Raw genomic sequence first — 17,760 nt, 5'->3', positions numbered from 1 at the left:
TTGACTGTTCCTTTCCTCCAGATGCTGCCTGGCCTGCTGTGTTCTTCCAGCCTCCTGTTTGTCTACCTTGCATTCCAGCATCTGCAGTATTTTTTTGTCTCTGGAGATGAGAAGGAATCCGTTTTCTCTGAAAAATTCCCTTCCCCAGAGATCACAGAAGGTGGACACTTAATATATTCAAGGCTGAGTAGGACAGACTTTTCATTGGTTATGATGGACAAGTAAGAAAGTGGAGTTGGGACCACAGTCAGATTAACTATCATCTTATTTAATAGCAGAGCAGGTTCAATGGGCTGAATGGCCTATTCCTGCTCCTATATCTTACAGTCCTGTAACCATAATATAATTATTCTAAAATTACATTCAACAGTTCCATTATTAATGCCAGCAGGTCTTGCATTCACGTAACGCAAGCAGAAATTTCAAAATTGGAAGCAAACTTTGTTATAATCGGCATCTTATGAATTGGCACATTTTATAAACCGGCAAAAATTATACACCTCAAATATCGGAAGTTTACTGTATTCTTGTGATCTCCACAATGTTGGTTGAGGGTGTGAGAGAGAATTCTCTTCACCGGTAAGTTTTATTTAAGGCTAAGCTGCACCATTCTTTCGGTGATTTATACCGCAAATAAAGTATAACAGTGATGTGTGTATGTCCTGCATTACTTTGTGTGTGTTTTGACATTGATTATGTGGGCCTCTTGATCAACTGCAAGGTTTAATCCACCAGTACACTCCCGGCCCCACAGGTGCCGGTTAGTAAAAAGTTTGCCGTATTGCAAAAATGAGCAAAGGAAAATTACTTCAACCTTAGGGATTCCTGGACTGAACCACTTCATGTAATTGTTGATTTGTTTGAAGACAAATCCTCTGTCCATCAATGAGAAGCATCTCTGTAAATTATGAATGCGGAGAAGACAAATAATCAGCTTTTGGAAAATTAGTGTCCCTACAGATGTGCTGACCCCACACCCCCTCCACTAACATATCGTCTAAAGATTATCAAAATGCATAGAGTTGGTGTGACGCAACCAATACACTCCCAAATAATTGATCACATTGTCACTATTCTTTGTCTTGCTTCTCTATGCAACCACTCATTTACACGGCATATTTACACAATGAAATACCTCAAGGTACACTGTAGAGTGATGTATGGTACTGAGTTACACGAGGGGATTTCATATGAAAAAAGCTTGGTCAAAGAGTTTTTTTCTTGAGGAGAGGGGGGAAGTGATGTGGCAAGGCAGAGAGCTGGAGGGTGGAAATTCCAGAGGTTGAGATCTAGGCAGCCGAGGGTGCAATTAAAATCAGGAAATGCTCAAGAGGCCAGAATGTGGGGAGTGCAGAGATCGCTAAGAGTTGTCCAGAAGGATAAGTTATTGAAATATGGATGGATGAGGCCAGGATTTGAACACAAGGATGAAAATTTTCAAGTCATGACTTTGCTTGACCAAGTGCCTACATTGTGGGTATTAATCTATGCTACAGCCCAACGCCTGCCCATTACTGTAGAAAATCCTAGGTGCAATTGAATGAGTAATGCACAAGAGGACATGTATGAGATCCCTGGTTAATTCATTGGTATGGTACAGCTAAACACACAATCACTCAGGAAAAGGCATAAAAGATGACCATTTTCACTCCCCTTTTTTTAATTCTGGTTGATTTAATAGAATCCCTACAGCGTGGAAGCAGGCCATTCAGGCCACAGACACTCAGAACAGCATCCCACCCAGAGTCACCACAACGCCCCCATCTCTGTAACTCTGCATTTCCCATGGCTGATCCAGCTAGCCTGCACACCCCCAGACATTAGGGGCAATTTAGTATGACTAATTCACCTAACCTGCTTATCTTTGGACCAGAGCTCCCAGAGGAACCCCACAGAGAGAGTGTGCAAATTCCACACAGGCAGTCATCTGAGGGTGGAATCGAACGCAGGTCGCTAGCACTGCGTAATACAGCAGTGCTAACCACTGAGCCACCGTGCCACCTGATCTCAAATTTGAGTTGTATTTCAATTCTAGCTACATCCCTTGGCTTTGTAACATGTTTCTAGTTTTGCCTAACTATATACTGATCTCAGATTTAAAATTTCCAATCAAGGAGCATTTCCTAATGGGTTCATTAATAGGTTACAAAGTGATGGCAACTGAACACTCAGGGGCGCTGCAGATTCCTCATTTCCAAATTTTCACCAAACCTTCCCTGAAAGGGGCAATATTCCAAAGATACACGATGAGGCCAGTTCAGCAATGTGCCTGTGAACAAAGGTCATATTTGAAAGTCATCATCTTTGGCTGCAGCCTCAACCCCAAATTCTGGCATGTTCTACTCAAAACCCGATCCTTGTATCGAATCACAGCAAGTGCAGCACAGAATGAGGCCACTCAGCCCGTTGGTTCTGAGCCGGCTCTTCTGAAATGCTATCCAGCTGGTCTCACACCACCCTTCCTTCCACATACCCTTATTTTTTCTGACGTGGGCTGGGGTGAAAAAAGTCAGAAGTCACACGACACCAGGTTATAGTCCAAAAGATAAAGGGACCTGACGAAGAAGCAGCGCTCCAAAAGCTTGTGATTTCAAATAGACCTGTTGGACTATAACCTAGTGTCATGTGACTTCTGATTTTACCTTTTCTACTTCAAGTATTTACGCACTTCCTTTTCAAAAGTAACCACTGAATCTGTATCCACCAGACAGCGGGCAGTGCATTCTAAATCAAAGCCACTTTTTAGGTTAAAGAAGATTTTCCTCATGTAGTCCCTGATTCCCCTTTCAATCACCTTAACCCTGTGTCCTTGAATAATCAACCATTCAGCCATTGCAGACAGTTTCTCTTCATCTTTAAATCTCCTCTTAATAGCTCTAAAGAGAACAGGTTTTCAGTTGCTGCCACACCTTTTCATCCAACCTTCCTTGACATCTAAGTTTTATTTTGTGTTGATGAAGTGGTTTATGAGACAAAAGGTGCTGCCCAATGTGAAGAGCAGTTGAGCCACTTCAAACCAAAGAACAACCCGAACAAATACAGAGACACACAGCTTTTCACCAAGTTCATGCAAATGGGCAGCAAGAAACCAAATGATAAAAAGCATCACGTAGTAATGTTACTGCGCAGGTAACTGTATACGTCAGCTCGAATCCCATCCTTTAAATTAAACTCCGTTAAATCACCCAGAATGAAAGGCTCCTACCAGTAACGTTGACCATGATCCTATCTGATACAGAAAAGCCATCTGGTTAACTAACAGTGGCTCAGTGGTTAGCACTACTGCCTCACAGTGCCAGGCCCAGGTTTGATTCTAGCCTTGGGCCACTGTCTGCATCGAGCTTGCACGCTCCTCCTGTGATTGTGTGGGTTTCCTCCCACGGTTCAAAGATGTGCAGGTTAGGTGGACTGGCCATGCTAAATTACCCCCAGCGTCCAGAGATGTGCAGGGTAGCTGGATTAGCCATGGGAAATACATGGTTACAGGATGTGGGTGGGATGCTCTTCAGAGGGTCAGCATAGGCTCAATAGGCCAAATGGCCTGAATCCACACTGTAGGCGTTCTAGAAGGAAATCTCCTATACTCACTTGGTCAGGCCTACTCGTGACTCCACACCCCCAGAAAGGTGATCAACTTTTCACTGCCCTCTGAAATGACTAAGCCTGGCGCCAACTTATTGGGCTGGTTTTTAGAATAATCAGTATTTACACGGTCCAGGTATACAGATGATCTGAGCTTTTTAAATTTTACGGATTTATTCACCTAACTGAATTTAAGCTTCCCATTTGAACTCATGTTTCCATATCTGTCGTGCCCTAACAACATAACCACACTGCTTTTATAACTTGACCTTACTAAGACAAGAGCAGAAAGGTGCTGGAAATCTGAAATAAAGGGAGAAACTGCCGAACACATCCAGTGGATGCAGTAGCCTCTGGGGAAAGAGGAACAGCACGAATATGGCAGATTCTGACTAAAGGAATCAGCCTGCAGCCTTAACCCCATCTCTCCTTCTCCAGATGCTGTGTGACCTTCTGTGTATTTCCTGCAACTCCTGTTTGCATCTTAGGGACATTCCATTATTGTGGAATATTCAGGCAGAGCTTTTTGGATAGACAGACAAGTTGGAACCGAGTCAGATGCTGCAAAAGGGAACAACTGTGACGAAGATCCAAATACCACAAACAATAGGGTGAAAAATAATTTGTCAAAAGGTTTAGTCGACAAAATTTCACTGTCCGTTCACTGGATTTCCACAATATTTGCTGAGGAAGTGAAAAATTGTTGAATACATTAACAATTGCCTCTGATCACGCATGCATTTAAAATTCACTTTGCTTTTCAAGATCTCAGGCATTTAATATCTAACCAGAAACATGAAAAGGCAAACTGATACAGGGGGTTAGCTCTGACAACTTTTACCTTAATGAAGACAGCAAGGCTGTGATTTGCATTCCGAGCCTCCTCTGGCTTATCTTTGTATTTCTGAGTGATGTGTGGCATTAACAGATTGACAAGGGTTTCCACAGTGTGCTGGTAAGAAGCTGGGAAACGCTGATTCCGGAATAACTAAAGAAACCAGAAAATGACACCGACCTTTTAGAACATCATATCAATAACTACAGCTTGGATTGAGCACTTTAAAAATATCTCGCGCTTATTCTTAGATTCTCCAAGGCTTTTCTCCTCCTTATCTTTGCAATCTCTTTCAGCCTCAGCGTCCCTCTCTGATCTCTCCCCTCCTCCAGGTCTGGTCTCTCGAGCATTTTCACTGATCAGGCAATGATGGCTGTGCCTTCGACAGGATTCTCTCATTAAACCTCGTTTCCCCCTTTTAAGATGCTTCTTAAAGCTTTTCCTTTTGACAAAACCTTTGCTCTGCTGTCTCCAAAATTTGGTGACATATTTTGTTTGAGAAGCCTTCACAGTGATGTACCTTGGGGACATTTTTTTTGTTAAATGCACTATGCAAATATGAATTATTACTAGCTACACTACAAACTACTCATATTTTGGAGCAAAAGACTTACACTTAATTCAGGAATTACTAGGTACGTATTTGAATAGGAAAATCAGAAAAGTCCATTGATATAAGAGAATGGATCATTCTTTGTTTCAATTCTTTCATAGGTTAATGGACACCAGTGGCTGGATCAACTTTAATTTCCTATTCAGAACTGCTGTTGAGAAGGAGGTAGTGAGCTGCCTTCTTGAATCATTGCAGATCATGCAGTGAAGGTACCTCTAACGTGCTGTTAGGAAGGGAGTTACAGGATTTTGATCTAGCGACAGTGATAAAACAATTCAACTGAAACTGCTGGGAAGCGTAGAAAGATCTTTATTCACATCTGGTTGCAGAATTTATTACTGAAAAACCAAACAAAATAACGGCACAAGCCTGGTTTGTAATTTCTTTACTGCTCTTCAGTGGGTCGGTTCAGACTGTATGGGCCGAGTGGCCTCTTTCTGCACTGTAGGGATTCTAGAATCTCAAGGTGTCTCAAAGTGTTTTATCCTAAGAAACAGGAGGAGTAGGCTCATCCTTCTAGTCTTCTCCATCCTGATCTAAAAGGTCCTGATTGATTTGATCGGGACAGTAACCCCATTTTCTTGTCTGTCCCACACAATCCTTGACGCCTTTGTCTAACTTGGCTGTGAATACATCAAATGACACAACTTCCACCATGGAAGAGAATTCCAAAGGCTAAGAACCCATCCAGAGAAAGCGCTATTTCTTATCTCATAAAAGGGGGACCCCTCGTTTTGAAAGTGTGTCCCTTCATTCTAGTTTTGCACGTGAGAGGAAAATCAGCTTCTCAGCATGTACTTTGTCAAGCCCAGCGAGAGCCTGCTTGCACATTTCAAGGAGATCACTGTTCCCCCAAACTTCACTGAGTATAGGGTCAACCTTCCCAACATTCCCCATCAGACAGAAAACAAACAGTCATTCAAACACTTTTGGAGGTGTAGTCATTTTTGTAATGATGATAATGTGCGCAGCAGATCATAAAAACATCAATATGATAATGATCAGGTAATCCGTTTTTCTAGTAGTGCTGCAGCGTTGAGAGGTGACCTTATAGAGGTGTACAAAATCATGAGGCGTATAGATAAGGTGAATGGTTGGTGTCTTTTCCCTGGGGGATTTCAAGACTAGGGGACATTTAAAAGCGAAAGGAAAGAGATTTAAAAGACACTTGAGGGGAAATTTTTTTTACACAGAGGGTGGTTTGTGTCTGGAATGAATTTCCAGAGGAAATGGTGGATGCAGATACAGTTACAACATTTAAAAGAAACTTAGATAAGTGCATGAATAAGAAAGATTTGGAGGGATATGGACCAGGAGCAGGCAGGTGGGACTAGTTTAGTTTGGGATGATGTTCGGCATGGACTGGTTGGACCGAAGAATCTGTCTCCGTGCTGTATGACTCTATGGTGATGCTGGAATACAGATATATATTAGCTATAATTCCACAGATAACTGCGCTGCTATTTTTCAAAATAGTGCCAAAAATTCTTTGTTTCATTTATTCACGGGATGAGGGCGTCACTAACCAGGCAGCATTTATTGCCCATCCCTAATTGCCCAGAGAGCAGTTAAGAATCAACCACATTGCTGTGGATCTGGAGTCACAGGTAGACCAGACCAGGTAAGGATGGCAGTTTCCTTTCCTAAAGGACATTAGTGAACCAGATGGGTTTTTCCTGACAATCGACAATGGATTTATGGTCATCATTAGACTGTTAATTCCAGATATTTATTGAATTCAAACTCCACCATCTGCCATGGTGGGATTTGAACCCCGGTCCCCAGAATGTTACCTGGGTCTCTGGATTAGCAGTCCAGCAATAATACCACTTGGCCATCGCCTCCCCCTATAGGGTCTGTGTAAAAATAATTTCCCCTCATGTGTCTTTTAAATCTCTTTCCTTTCACTTTCATATGTCCCCTAGTCTTGAAATTCCCCAGTGAAAAGAAACCAACCATTCACCTTTCATAACCACCTGAGGGGGCTAATGTTTAAAGTCTCATCTGAAAGACAGAGCAGCATTCCCTCATTTCGGCACCACCAGTGACATCCTGGATACTGTGCTTCACTCCCTGGATACCCCTTGAGACTTGAAACCCACCACATTCCAAATCGGGACATTTTAGTGGCTGTATCTCCCATTTCCTCACCTGTGGTTTCAAACTACTTGCTTCACTCACACACAACGGCACTCAACCATTGCAAAACAGAAGCAATGTGAGGCACCACAATATTTCACTTTTTCAGTTTGCAGTGGCAGGCAGTTTACTGATGAGTGGCTAGTCAGGAAAAAGAAACACAAAGCAGATGTAGAGAAATGTCTGAGATACTTGGTAAACAGCCAAAAAGAAATGGAGTGTGCAAACATCAGATTAAAGGTATGTATTGAAAAAGAATTAACACAGCTTAATAGCTCTGAAACATCTAATTTGGTGGTTGTATCGTGGTGATAAATATTAAGCTCAGTATGACTGGCAAAAATGAACACAATGTAGTATTGAAACAAACTTTTCGGCTCAACAGATCTAAGTCAGTGGTTACGATCTCTACAATGCTGCTTCTTCTCCTACTTCATCTTATCCTATCAATGTATCCATTTCTCCCTCAGCTCGTCATTCATTCAGCTTTCCTTGAGCACATCTGTACTAATGATCTCTACCAAGCCCCATGGTTGAGAGTTCTACACTCTCCTCATTCTCTGGAGAAAATGATATCTCCTGAACTGCCTCTGGATCTGTTAGTGACGATTTAGTTTTGAGTTTCTTCGCAAGTAGAAACAATCGACTCCTTCAGAAATTGTTTCAAGCAAAATTCTTACCAAATTTGTGACAATATATGACAATATATTCTTTAAATAATTCTAAAGTATTCACCTCTACCACCTTCAGACTTTATATGAACTGAATGTCTTGAGAGCCTATGCTCTCTCATCCCATTGGAATTCAGCTTGAACCTACTTCAGATTTACCAATTAGTCTTGTGTATATCCCCATTCAGTTTCCTTTTACTTTGTCTAGGCCTTTAACATAACACAGTTTTCCAATACTGAACTGAATTGTACACTCGTCTCCTGAGCTTGAACATCTCATAGAGGTGTATAAAATCATCAGGGGTATAGATAAGGTGAATGGTTGATGTCTTTTCCCTGGGGGATTTCAAGACTAGGGGACATATTAAGGTTTAAAAGACACATGAGGGGAAATTTTTTATTTTACACAGAGGGTGGTTTGTGTCTGGAATGAACTGCCAGTGGAAACCAGACAAAAGAACTGAAAGTGTTGTCTCTTCTTGGAAAAGGCTAGCAGCAAACACTTTGGTCAATGCAGAATTATTCCTAAATGGATTTCAGAGGCAATTGTAAAGGCTATTATCTTTCTTTACTCTTTATTGGGGAATATTTATACAGCAAGGATATTGTTTGTCATCCTTCTTGAACTTTTGCAATCCACCTGGGGCTCGCAGTGCCAAGATTTTGACCCACTGACAGTGAAGGAACAATGATATATTTCCAAGTCAGGATGGCACGTGATTTGGAGGGGAACGTTTAGGTGCTGGTGCTCCCATGCATCGGCTGTTCTTGTCCTTCTAGGTAGCAGGGGCTGCAATTTCTGAAGGTGCTGCCAAAGAAGCCTTCATTAGCTGCTGCAGTGCATCTTGTAATTGGGATACACTGGTGTTGTTCTCCATCAGTTGTGGAGGGTTTGAATGTTTAAGTTGGCGAATGAGGTGCTGATCAAGTAGGCTGCTTTGTCTGAACAATGCCAAGCTTTCCGTGTGTTAGTGGGACAGCACTGAAACTGACCCTTCGGTCCAACTCGTCCATGCCAACCATATTCCCAAACTAACTAGTCCCACTTGCCCGGGTTTGGCCCTTATTCCTCCAAACCTCTCCTATTCATGTACTTATGTAAATGTCTTCTAAATGTTGTAACTGTATCAGCAACACTCTGGCAGTTCTTCCATGCACAAACCACTCTCAGTGTAAAAACGTTGCCTCTCATAATCCTTTTCAAACCTTTCTCTTCTCACCTTAAAGATGTGCCCCCTAGTTTTGGACTCGCCCACCCTAGGAAAAGACCCTTGCAATTCACCTCACTCATCCACGCACTCCTTACAATATGAAGGATGGATTCTGATGAGTCACGATATGAATTACCCATTGTAGAAATGCCAGCCTTTAATGTGTTTTAACAGAGCTAACAAATGATGTAATAATCAAGAAAGAAGAATATTTCACCATAAAATGACTTGCATTTATATAGCACCATTGACATAATAAAACATTTCAAAGTGCTTCATAGGAACATGGGCGAACATAATTTGATGGTGAGTCACACGAGGTTGAAATTAGAACTGCTAACCAGAAGTCTGTTCAATAAGGTCGGTTTTAAATAAAGCCTTTGAGAGAAAGACGGCAAGAAGTTTAGGGATTAACTTCCCAAGCTTACAGCCCAGGACGGTGGAAGTGCAGTTGCCTGTGGTCGGTGATACTAAAGAGGCCAAAGTTGGAACAGCACATGAGATTTTGGAGGCTGTAGGGATGCAGGATGATACAGGCAATGGAGGAAACAGACTGCAATTATGAGATTTCGGATAGTGCAAGTGGAGTTCTGGATGAACTTGATTTTAAACAGCCTAAATAATTAGTTAACAACATTCATTTTAGCCTTAAGTATTGACACAGTTTATAGAAAAATTCTCCAACACATTAATAACTAACAGACGGATGCTCACCTTCAGTTTGCTGGTTTCTGTAAGATGTTGGGCCATTGATTTGATCAGTGCCTCCAGAAAAAACCAAGAATACTGAAGGCAAAGAAAAACTTTTCTTAGTATAAAGGACACAATCTGAAATATGCATCAAACAAGTGAGGAAAATGCATGTACAAAGACAAAAGATGACCGCACTGTCAGAGAAGTGGCATTGTGCTCAAGTTACTGTTCAGTTGTATCTATTAAATTCATCCTGTGTTAATGAACACGCTCTCCTTATTTTTAAATGAAGTAACACAGAAAATCCCAATGGAATCACTTCAACTTTCGGTGTGCACACTCATCTTGCAGCTTGACTCTCACTGACTGCTTGTTATATCACATTTACGGCATAGAAGACAATTTGGCCCAAAAGGTCCATGCTGGTTTTTAACAATTCACAAGAGGCTTGTCCCACCTCTCTTCATTTCCATCTATCAACATCTCCTTTTTCCCTCATTTGCTCATTCATCTTCCTATTGAATCGATTTCTGTTATTCACCTCAACCAGTCCCTGTAGTAGTCATTTTCACAGCTTCACTGTGCTCTGGGGAAAAATAGTTTGTCCTGAAACCCTGCTGTATTTGTTAATGACTTAATAACGCCATAAGGATACTAGAAGTAGACTTTGGAATTAAGTAAGAAACAGTGCGTTAAAATACTCTCTCAACATCCATGAGTGATAACAAAGTCAGTAATTAATTATATAGGTCTCCAGCATCAAACTTATTCTTTAATGCTCTAATGTGTGAAGAAGCTGTCCAATCATATATGTATTTTGCAGCACAGGAACAGACCCTTCAGCCCGTCAAGTCTATGTTGGAGTCTATGTTCTATTCGAGACTGCTCCTACCCTTCTTTGTCTCACCCTATCAGCAAACAGCAGACAGCAGGAACAAAATCATGCGTATTTGAATTGAACTGAATTAGCTTTATTGTCACATTTACTCACATGAGTACAGTGAAAAGTTTACAAATCACCACTTACAGCACCATCTTAGGTACAAAGGTACCGAGATACAGATTCGTGAGTACAAATTCTTCGGAAAAAAAAATAAATAACAAGTTCGAAATAACAGTCCTTCCACAATTGTATAATAAAAGAAAAAAGAAGAAATTTTAAAAAAGAGAATTTAAGGCAAAGTCTACTTAATCCATTTCATGGCTACGTGCTCGAGCCACAACTTTAAAATGTCCCAATTTAAGAGCTTTCAACAGGAACAAAAGTGTTGCCAGAATCGGCAAGAATTATTTGAAAAAGGAACAAGCTGTAGTGCTTTTTTAATCCCAGCACAATTTCACAAAACAATAACTAACACAAAACCGATTAAACAACAATCTGAGGACAGTAAGCACATGGTCTGGCTTGCTGACGTGGCTTTACACATTGAAATTTGCAAACCAGCTAAGAGATTTCTACAAAATAAGAGGGATTTAACTTTAAGCTACCTTGAGCAGTTTGTTACAGGTCAGAAAGTCGGCCGTTGTTTTCAGCAGAACAGTCATGGATTTAGTTAACTCCTCATGTACTGTCTTGCATTTGGAGGAGTTGCAGGGTTCTGTTTTGAAGACAAACTAGGGGGAGCAACAAAGAGTTAAGAAGCAAGAAAGGATCCATTAGTGCTTGTCGATTATATTATCCTCTGATAAAAAAGACTCATGCTGACAGCAATGTAATTAGCAAAATTTATGACTTGCATCAAATCAGGATTAGACTTAACACTAAAATCCATTAGAACTACAAATTGGTGTCAAGCAAAACAGAAAAAGATTCCAGATATGCCATTCTCTGAACAAAATAAACGTTGAAGTTAATGTTCACGGCAGAAAAAAAGGACTGAAAGACTTGCATTTTTATATATGTTTTAATTTTAAATGTCAGAATGGCTGACCTGTTCCTTAAAATGTAACCAGTTGACCTGCAAAGCCTGTATTTGCTCTTGTTCATTAGAATATACCAGCGTAGCTGTTTTGGAATCACTACCATTGACTAGATAACACATTTGGTAAATGTGAGGATAAGTCATCTGTGGCATTTGAACAGGATGCAGCTCTGTCATTGGGAACTGAGTTCCAGTTTAAAAGACTTCAGTATAAAAACTGTTGACGACTGGGTCAAAAATAAACAGAATACTTAGCTACAAGGAAAAGGAGGAGGCTGTACAACCCCTTGAGCATAATTCTGACATTCAATTATACCATCTGCACCTTAAATCCATTTAATCCTGTAGAGATTGGAACTAGCTGGATCATGTTGACTATGAGATCCTTGATTGGGGTTGTTAACCTGAGCCAATCAGGAAAGCCCTGGCTGATCAACATAACCAGGAGTTTAGAATCTCCTCAGTTCAGGAGACTGACTCCGAGCTGGCTGGTCACAGCCAGTGTACTGCGCACAAGTAAATAAAGGGTGACTTGGTGATGGGATACCGGCCTCTGTACAGTTATTTCAAATCCATCACATTGCGTAACCATTACCAACTGAAATCTATCAATTCTCACAGTTTGTGGAGGTTCAAACACCATCCCTTCTCCAACCCACTCCAAACTTGAATAGATTTTTGCGGAAGAGAAATCCAGATTCTAACTGCACTTTGTGTGGAGAGGAGCTGCCTAACATCATCCCTGAGCAGCCTAGCTCTAATGTTAAGATTCTGCCTCTTGCTGTGGACCCCACCCAAAATCCACGAGACAAGTCTCATCAGACACTTCGATCATCTGAAATATTTCAATTAGATTGTCTCCTATACTTGAGCAGTACACTAATAGGGGAATCAAAAACCGATTTGATTAAATATTTGCCAAGTTAAAAAGGCCTTCAACCAGGCATACGCCTCAGCACTCTGAGAAGTAGCCAAACAATACAGCACCCGATTTCACAGCAAAACTCCTTGTGGCAATACTTCAGCTAGTTTAAAAATCTTTGCAGCTTCCCACATTGAACCAGATTAGCTGCACGCGAATGCGCACCAGACCATTGTGGCTTGGCGTTTTTCAGTTTGAACATCTTCCAGCACCGTGCCTGTTAACAAGTTACTCGAGGAGCTTAATGGGCTGTTAATTGGAGGTCAGTGGGTTCTACCCTCATCTGGAAAACCATGTCACGTCAGGAGATGTTAGGATCCAGTGAGGTCCCCAGAAATGTACATTTACATAAGGACAGACCCCCCCGCTCAACCCCTCCTGCAACTGATAGTTTAGCCCTTTTCTGGGACAAGGAAAAATGAAAACGACTTAACAACGCCTGTTAGCTCAACTGCGGAAAAAAATTCAAAATATCAAAACTAAAAGAGGAAAACAATTGTGCCGATTTAACTAGCTGTTCCACTGCGTTCACACATCATTAAATGTGGTGGTTGCTTCATCAGATGTACCTTGATGTAGGATCGCAGGTAGTACTCCAATCCTTCGTGACACTGCGAGACAATGTGTACAAGAACTCTAGGAAGAGAAATTCCATGATATCAATGATTAGCGCGGAAACAGAGGCTGACCACAGCTTGAATACAAAAGCAAAATACTGTGGATGCTGCAAACCTGAAATGGAAACAAAAAGACGTTGAAGACACTCAGCAGATTGGGCAGCATCGAGGGAAAGAAAAATAAAACAAAAACAGAATTCTGTTTCTCTCTCCTCCGATGTTGCCTAATCAGCTGAGTATATTCCACACGGGCAGCCCTGTGAATTAGTGATGACAGCTTTCAATATCCTACATGTGTGAGAGAAGAGGAGATAGGAAAAGATGAGTGGGACTGTGAGAAAGTGAACATGCAAAAGACGGAATGAACAAGAAAACTTGTAAGCCCATAGTGAAAGAATGAGAATGAGAAACTGACAGGAAATAAACTGTTTGCCAATACATACTCACTGGCATAAAATTGAGGTCACCGTATAACTAAAGGGATAGAAGATTTGTGTGTACTGACTGCACTTAGACCCATCTCCCAGAAATAAAATGACATCTGTGTTTTATCCACATCCACTTTTGAAATTCTGCACCATCGTTTTAAGCGCTCAGCACAGATGGTTCATATGTCACTGCACAGCCAATATTGTATGAGCAATTAGTACTTTTGTAGAACCAACTATTTATTTTAAGAGATTTGACAAAATAGTGTTAAAAAGATCCAAGCCAGATATGCAGAATGAAATTAGACATAGACACTTCCCATGACTGTAGGTTGATTCAGACAGCAGCGTTACAGATCTTTCTAATCAATCTGCTAAAGCATGTTATGGCACACCTCTGGGGTAGGTGGGACTTGAACCCAGGTCTATCTGGCTCAAAGGCAGTGTGACATTACCAGTGCACCACTAGCCCTAAAACTGCACTAGGTGAGGTCTGAACTCTTAACCTCAGTATCTCACATGCCTATACACTGTTATATAAATACTGTGAGCTGACCAACGGTGCCACTAGAGTGACAAAAACCTGCTGCAACTGGTATTCACAGGTAGTCTCCCATCCAAGCACTAAGAGGCTCAAGTCTGCTTAGCTCCTAAGCTCAGGCATTTTCCAGACTGGCACGGCTATAAGCAAGAGCCAAAGTACATATTGCTGCCTCAAATCTGCAAACGTAGTGATCTACAGGCTCTGTTTACAATTTAATTTTTTTTTTAGTTGAACCTATTTTTCTAATCAACCTGTTCAGAGATGTTATTACACACCTCTGGAGCAGGTGGGAATTGAACCCAGAACTCTCAGTCCAGGGTAGGGACACTACCACTGCGCTACAAGAGGCCCCCAAAAACCTGCCTTTACTTGTGCGCTGCCCAGCTCAGATATACCAGATAAGGCTCTCTGTATACGCACTCCAAGTTCGTAATTAATTCGTATCTTCTACCTGTGGGTCTTTAACAACATAGTTAACCTACTATTAACAAATAGCAGCTCTTCAAAATATGCTTTCAAAGATGTTTTTCCGCAAAGCTACATCTCAGTGATAATTACTGTTCCTATTGTTAACATTCATTCTGTAAGATTTCATCAAATACACGGTTTAGTTTCAAGTATTTTGAAGCAACAGCCTTCAAAATAAACGATCAGTGCCTATATGTTTAATTACCTTGTAACATTAACTGCAACATCCTCTTGTGTGGCCCTTGCAAGCACACGAAACAACTGGTTCAGGATTGTGGGTAGGAAATTGATCATCACATGGCCTTCCATTGCATGCAAGCTCTGAAGGAAAAGTGCGTTGCAGAATACAGAGGCGTTAATAGAAGTCTTCTCAGCCAATGTGAAACACCCTTATAAAACAGAGTCGTTTGTAATCAATGCAAACTCCCCAAATAACCAGTTCTTGGTGATATACTGCAACACATTTTGCAAATGGTACACAGTGTTGTTACTCTGCACGCGTGGTAAAGGGAATGAATGTTGAAAGAGTTAGACGGGTGCCAACCAATCTGGCTGTTTTATCCAAGATGACATTGAGCTTCTTGAGTGTTGTTGAAGCTGCACCCATCCAGGCATATGGAATTATTCCCTCACACTCCTGACTTGTACAACGTAAAAGGTAGAAAGCTTTAGGGAGTCAGGAGGTGAGTTATTCAGTGCTGCATGCCTAGCCTACTCTTGTAGCTTTGTCTTTTGTTTGCTTGTGGGGGTGACTGAACATAAGGGAGAGAAATTTTATCTATAAATCATAAATTCATCAAATGAAATAGTATCACAGTTTAATAAGGCACACAGGCAATGTGAAGCAGACATAAAAATTCTAAACTAAAAAGCACAATCAACTAGCCAGAAGTGAGTAAAGATGCCTCTCTAAACATCTTTCTTACAAACACTAAGTGACTATTCTGAACCTACTCATTTTATTAGTATTTGCCAGTCATTGCATGCTTCATACCTCATTGTAGAACAAAATAGTGTAAATTTAGTATCTAACAATGCAAGGTGAATGGACTTACCAAAAGGATTACATCAGATACATGGCACAGAAAAAACTATTCGGCCAACTAGCTCATGCCAGTGTTTATGCCCACTCAAGACTTCTCCGCCTGTCCTCATCTAAATCTATCATCTTAACCAACAATTCCCATCTCCTCCCTGTAGCTTCCCTTTAAATGCATCAACACTGTTTGCTTCACCCACAACCTGTGGTAACAGAGTCCACATTCCCACTACAACCTGGATAACAAATTTCTTCTGAGTTCCTTATTGAATTCCTTGGTGATAACCTTAAATTGATGACCTCTGGCTCTGTGCCTCCCTATCAAAGGAAACATTATCTCTGTATCCATTCTGTCCAAACTGCTGTCATTTTAAAGATCACTGTTGGATCAATCTGCAGCCTGCTTGCTTCGAGAGAAAAGTGATCCAGTCTGTCAATCCTGTCCTGTTACATCTACCCACAGAGTTCAGTCATCATTCTAACTGGAATCCGACCTGAAGGAGGTGAAAAATTACCTTGAGGAATTTGACGAGTTCCGTCCCTGAGGCCTGAGCTCCAGAGTCACATTTTTGACAATACTGGAAGAAATTGTTCAAGTGTTGGTCCTGGAAACAAAGGCGAGAGAAAAGGTATTATTGCAAATTGTAAATCTTTCTGTCAAAGAAATCATGCATTCACCCAACCAACAGATATTAGACAGAACGGACAATGTATTTTCTTCAAGCTGAAGTATTTAATAGATTTCTACTAGATTCATTACTTTAGAAAACATATTCCATAAATGAGCATGAGAAAATTATTAATTCATAAATGAAAGAATACAAAAATCATGTATTACTAACTTGTTAAACTATGTCCCGCAATCCTTGTACTATCTATTAATGGAAGTAATCGAAACCTGTTATAATCATATACACCTTTATGAAATCTTCCCTCAGTCTGCCCTGCCCCAAGGAGAACAATCACAGTTTCTCCAAACAAACCTTGTAGCTAAAATCTCTCATCCCTGGATCTGTTCTGATAAATCTATTCTGCACCGTCTCTTAGTTCCTGCTAAAGTGCTGTGACCAGAACTGGATATAATGCAACAGTTGTTGCCTGAACTTAATAAGTTTCCAAACAAAAAACTGAACCAAATTATGGAATAATTTCCGCATGTGAAGAATTGTAAGAAAAACATCAACACTAACCTGAGTGTAGACTGTAGACACAAGATGCGTCGAGACTTTGAAAATATGCTTGGCTCCATCGACCCACTTGATTTCAGGGCCCGAGTGCTGCAAAGTGCAATGACACTATTACCTACAATGGAAGCATACGGTTGGATTTTCCATTCCCCGGCAAAGGGTTTGAAGACAGGAACATGTAAAATCCAGCAGGGCCTACTTGGCCTCCCTGTCTCATAAAAGGTGGAGTTGAGGGAGGTAATGGGCAGTTCACTTACCCTTATGCTGACTAAGGACCTTCATTGGCCAATCACTGGTAACCTAAAATCCTCTCATCCTACTTTCACCCACAGAGAGAGAAGGGGAGACTCACTCTCTGTGGAAAAGCCTGGCTAAGTCGGGGGACATTCCTTTGTGGTCAGAGGCACCTCCAACAAGAGGAATTCCTGCTTTTAATCCTTCCACTGGCCTCTTGAATCAAGCCTTAAAGTAATGAACCTAGCTCCCCACATTAAATTGCTGCAGGCTAGACTTTATGATGGTGGGCAACTTCCCCATACCATGCAAAAATCCAGCTCATGGAACTACTCGAGTTAGATTCAAAGCCCATGCGTCACACGTTTTCATCATAATCCCAGTTTGTCCCAACCCCTCAATATTCCCAACTCTTTGATCATGCTCAACAGACCAAAACAATACAGTTCTGGACAAGTACAATAGCCAGTCTTACAGTTGGGAAGAGGTAAGTGAGCAAGGGTTCCCATGTTCACCAGACAGCTGTCAAATTAATTTCAATAAATCCTACTTTTTAATGCGATTTGGCCCCAGAATAAATGACAACCAAAACGGAAACACTGTTGTTAATACCCAACTGATCTCTTCAGGTTCTCATGGTACCAGATTTAGCAAA

At 41.1% G+C, this 17,760-nt stretch overlaps 1 protein-coding gene across 1 annotated transcript in view; it reads right to left on the bottom strand.

The window, feature by feature from the left end:
- LOC109912814 (dedicator of cytokinesis protein 9-like) overlaps positions 1 to 17,760 on the bottom strand; it is a 274,157-nt gene that overhangs the window by 48,719 nt on the left and 207,678 nt on the right. Inside the window, exons 18-25 of the mRNA XM_048598409.1 lie at positions 16,875 to 16,961; positions 16,200 to 16,289; positions 14,851 to 14,966; positions 13,158 to 13,224; positions 11,233 to 11,358; positions 9,766 to 9,837; positions 4,424 to 4,570; positions 815 to 898 (exon numbers count right to left, since the gene is read on the bottom strand). Coding sequence (XP_048454366.1) covers positions 815 to 898; positions 4,424 to 4,570; positions 9,766 to 9,837; positions 11,233 to 11,358; positions 13,158 to 13,224; positions 14,851 to 14,966; positions 16,200 to 16,289; positions 16,875 to 16,961 — 789 coding nt within the window. The remainder of the gene's footprint in view (positions 1 to 814; positions 899 to 4,423; positions 4,571 to 9,765; positions 9,838 to 11,232; positions 11,359 to 13,157; positions 13,225 to 14,850; positions 14,967 to 16,199; positions 16,290 to 16,874; positions 16,962 to 17,760) is intronic.

Source organism: Rhincodon typus, chromosome 6, assembly GCF_021869965.1.
Source record: "Rhincodon typus isolate 14 chromosome 6, sRhiTyp1.1, whole genome shotgun sequence".
Taxonomy (NCBI): domain Eukaryota; kingdom Metazoa; phylum Chordata; class Chondrichthyes; order Orectolobiformes; family Rhincodontidae; genus Rhincodon; species Rhincodon typus.
Note: the sequence above shows the minus strand (reverse complement) of the source record. Positions and strands in the feature narration are given on the sequence as shown.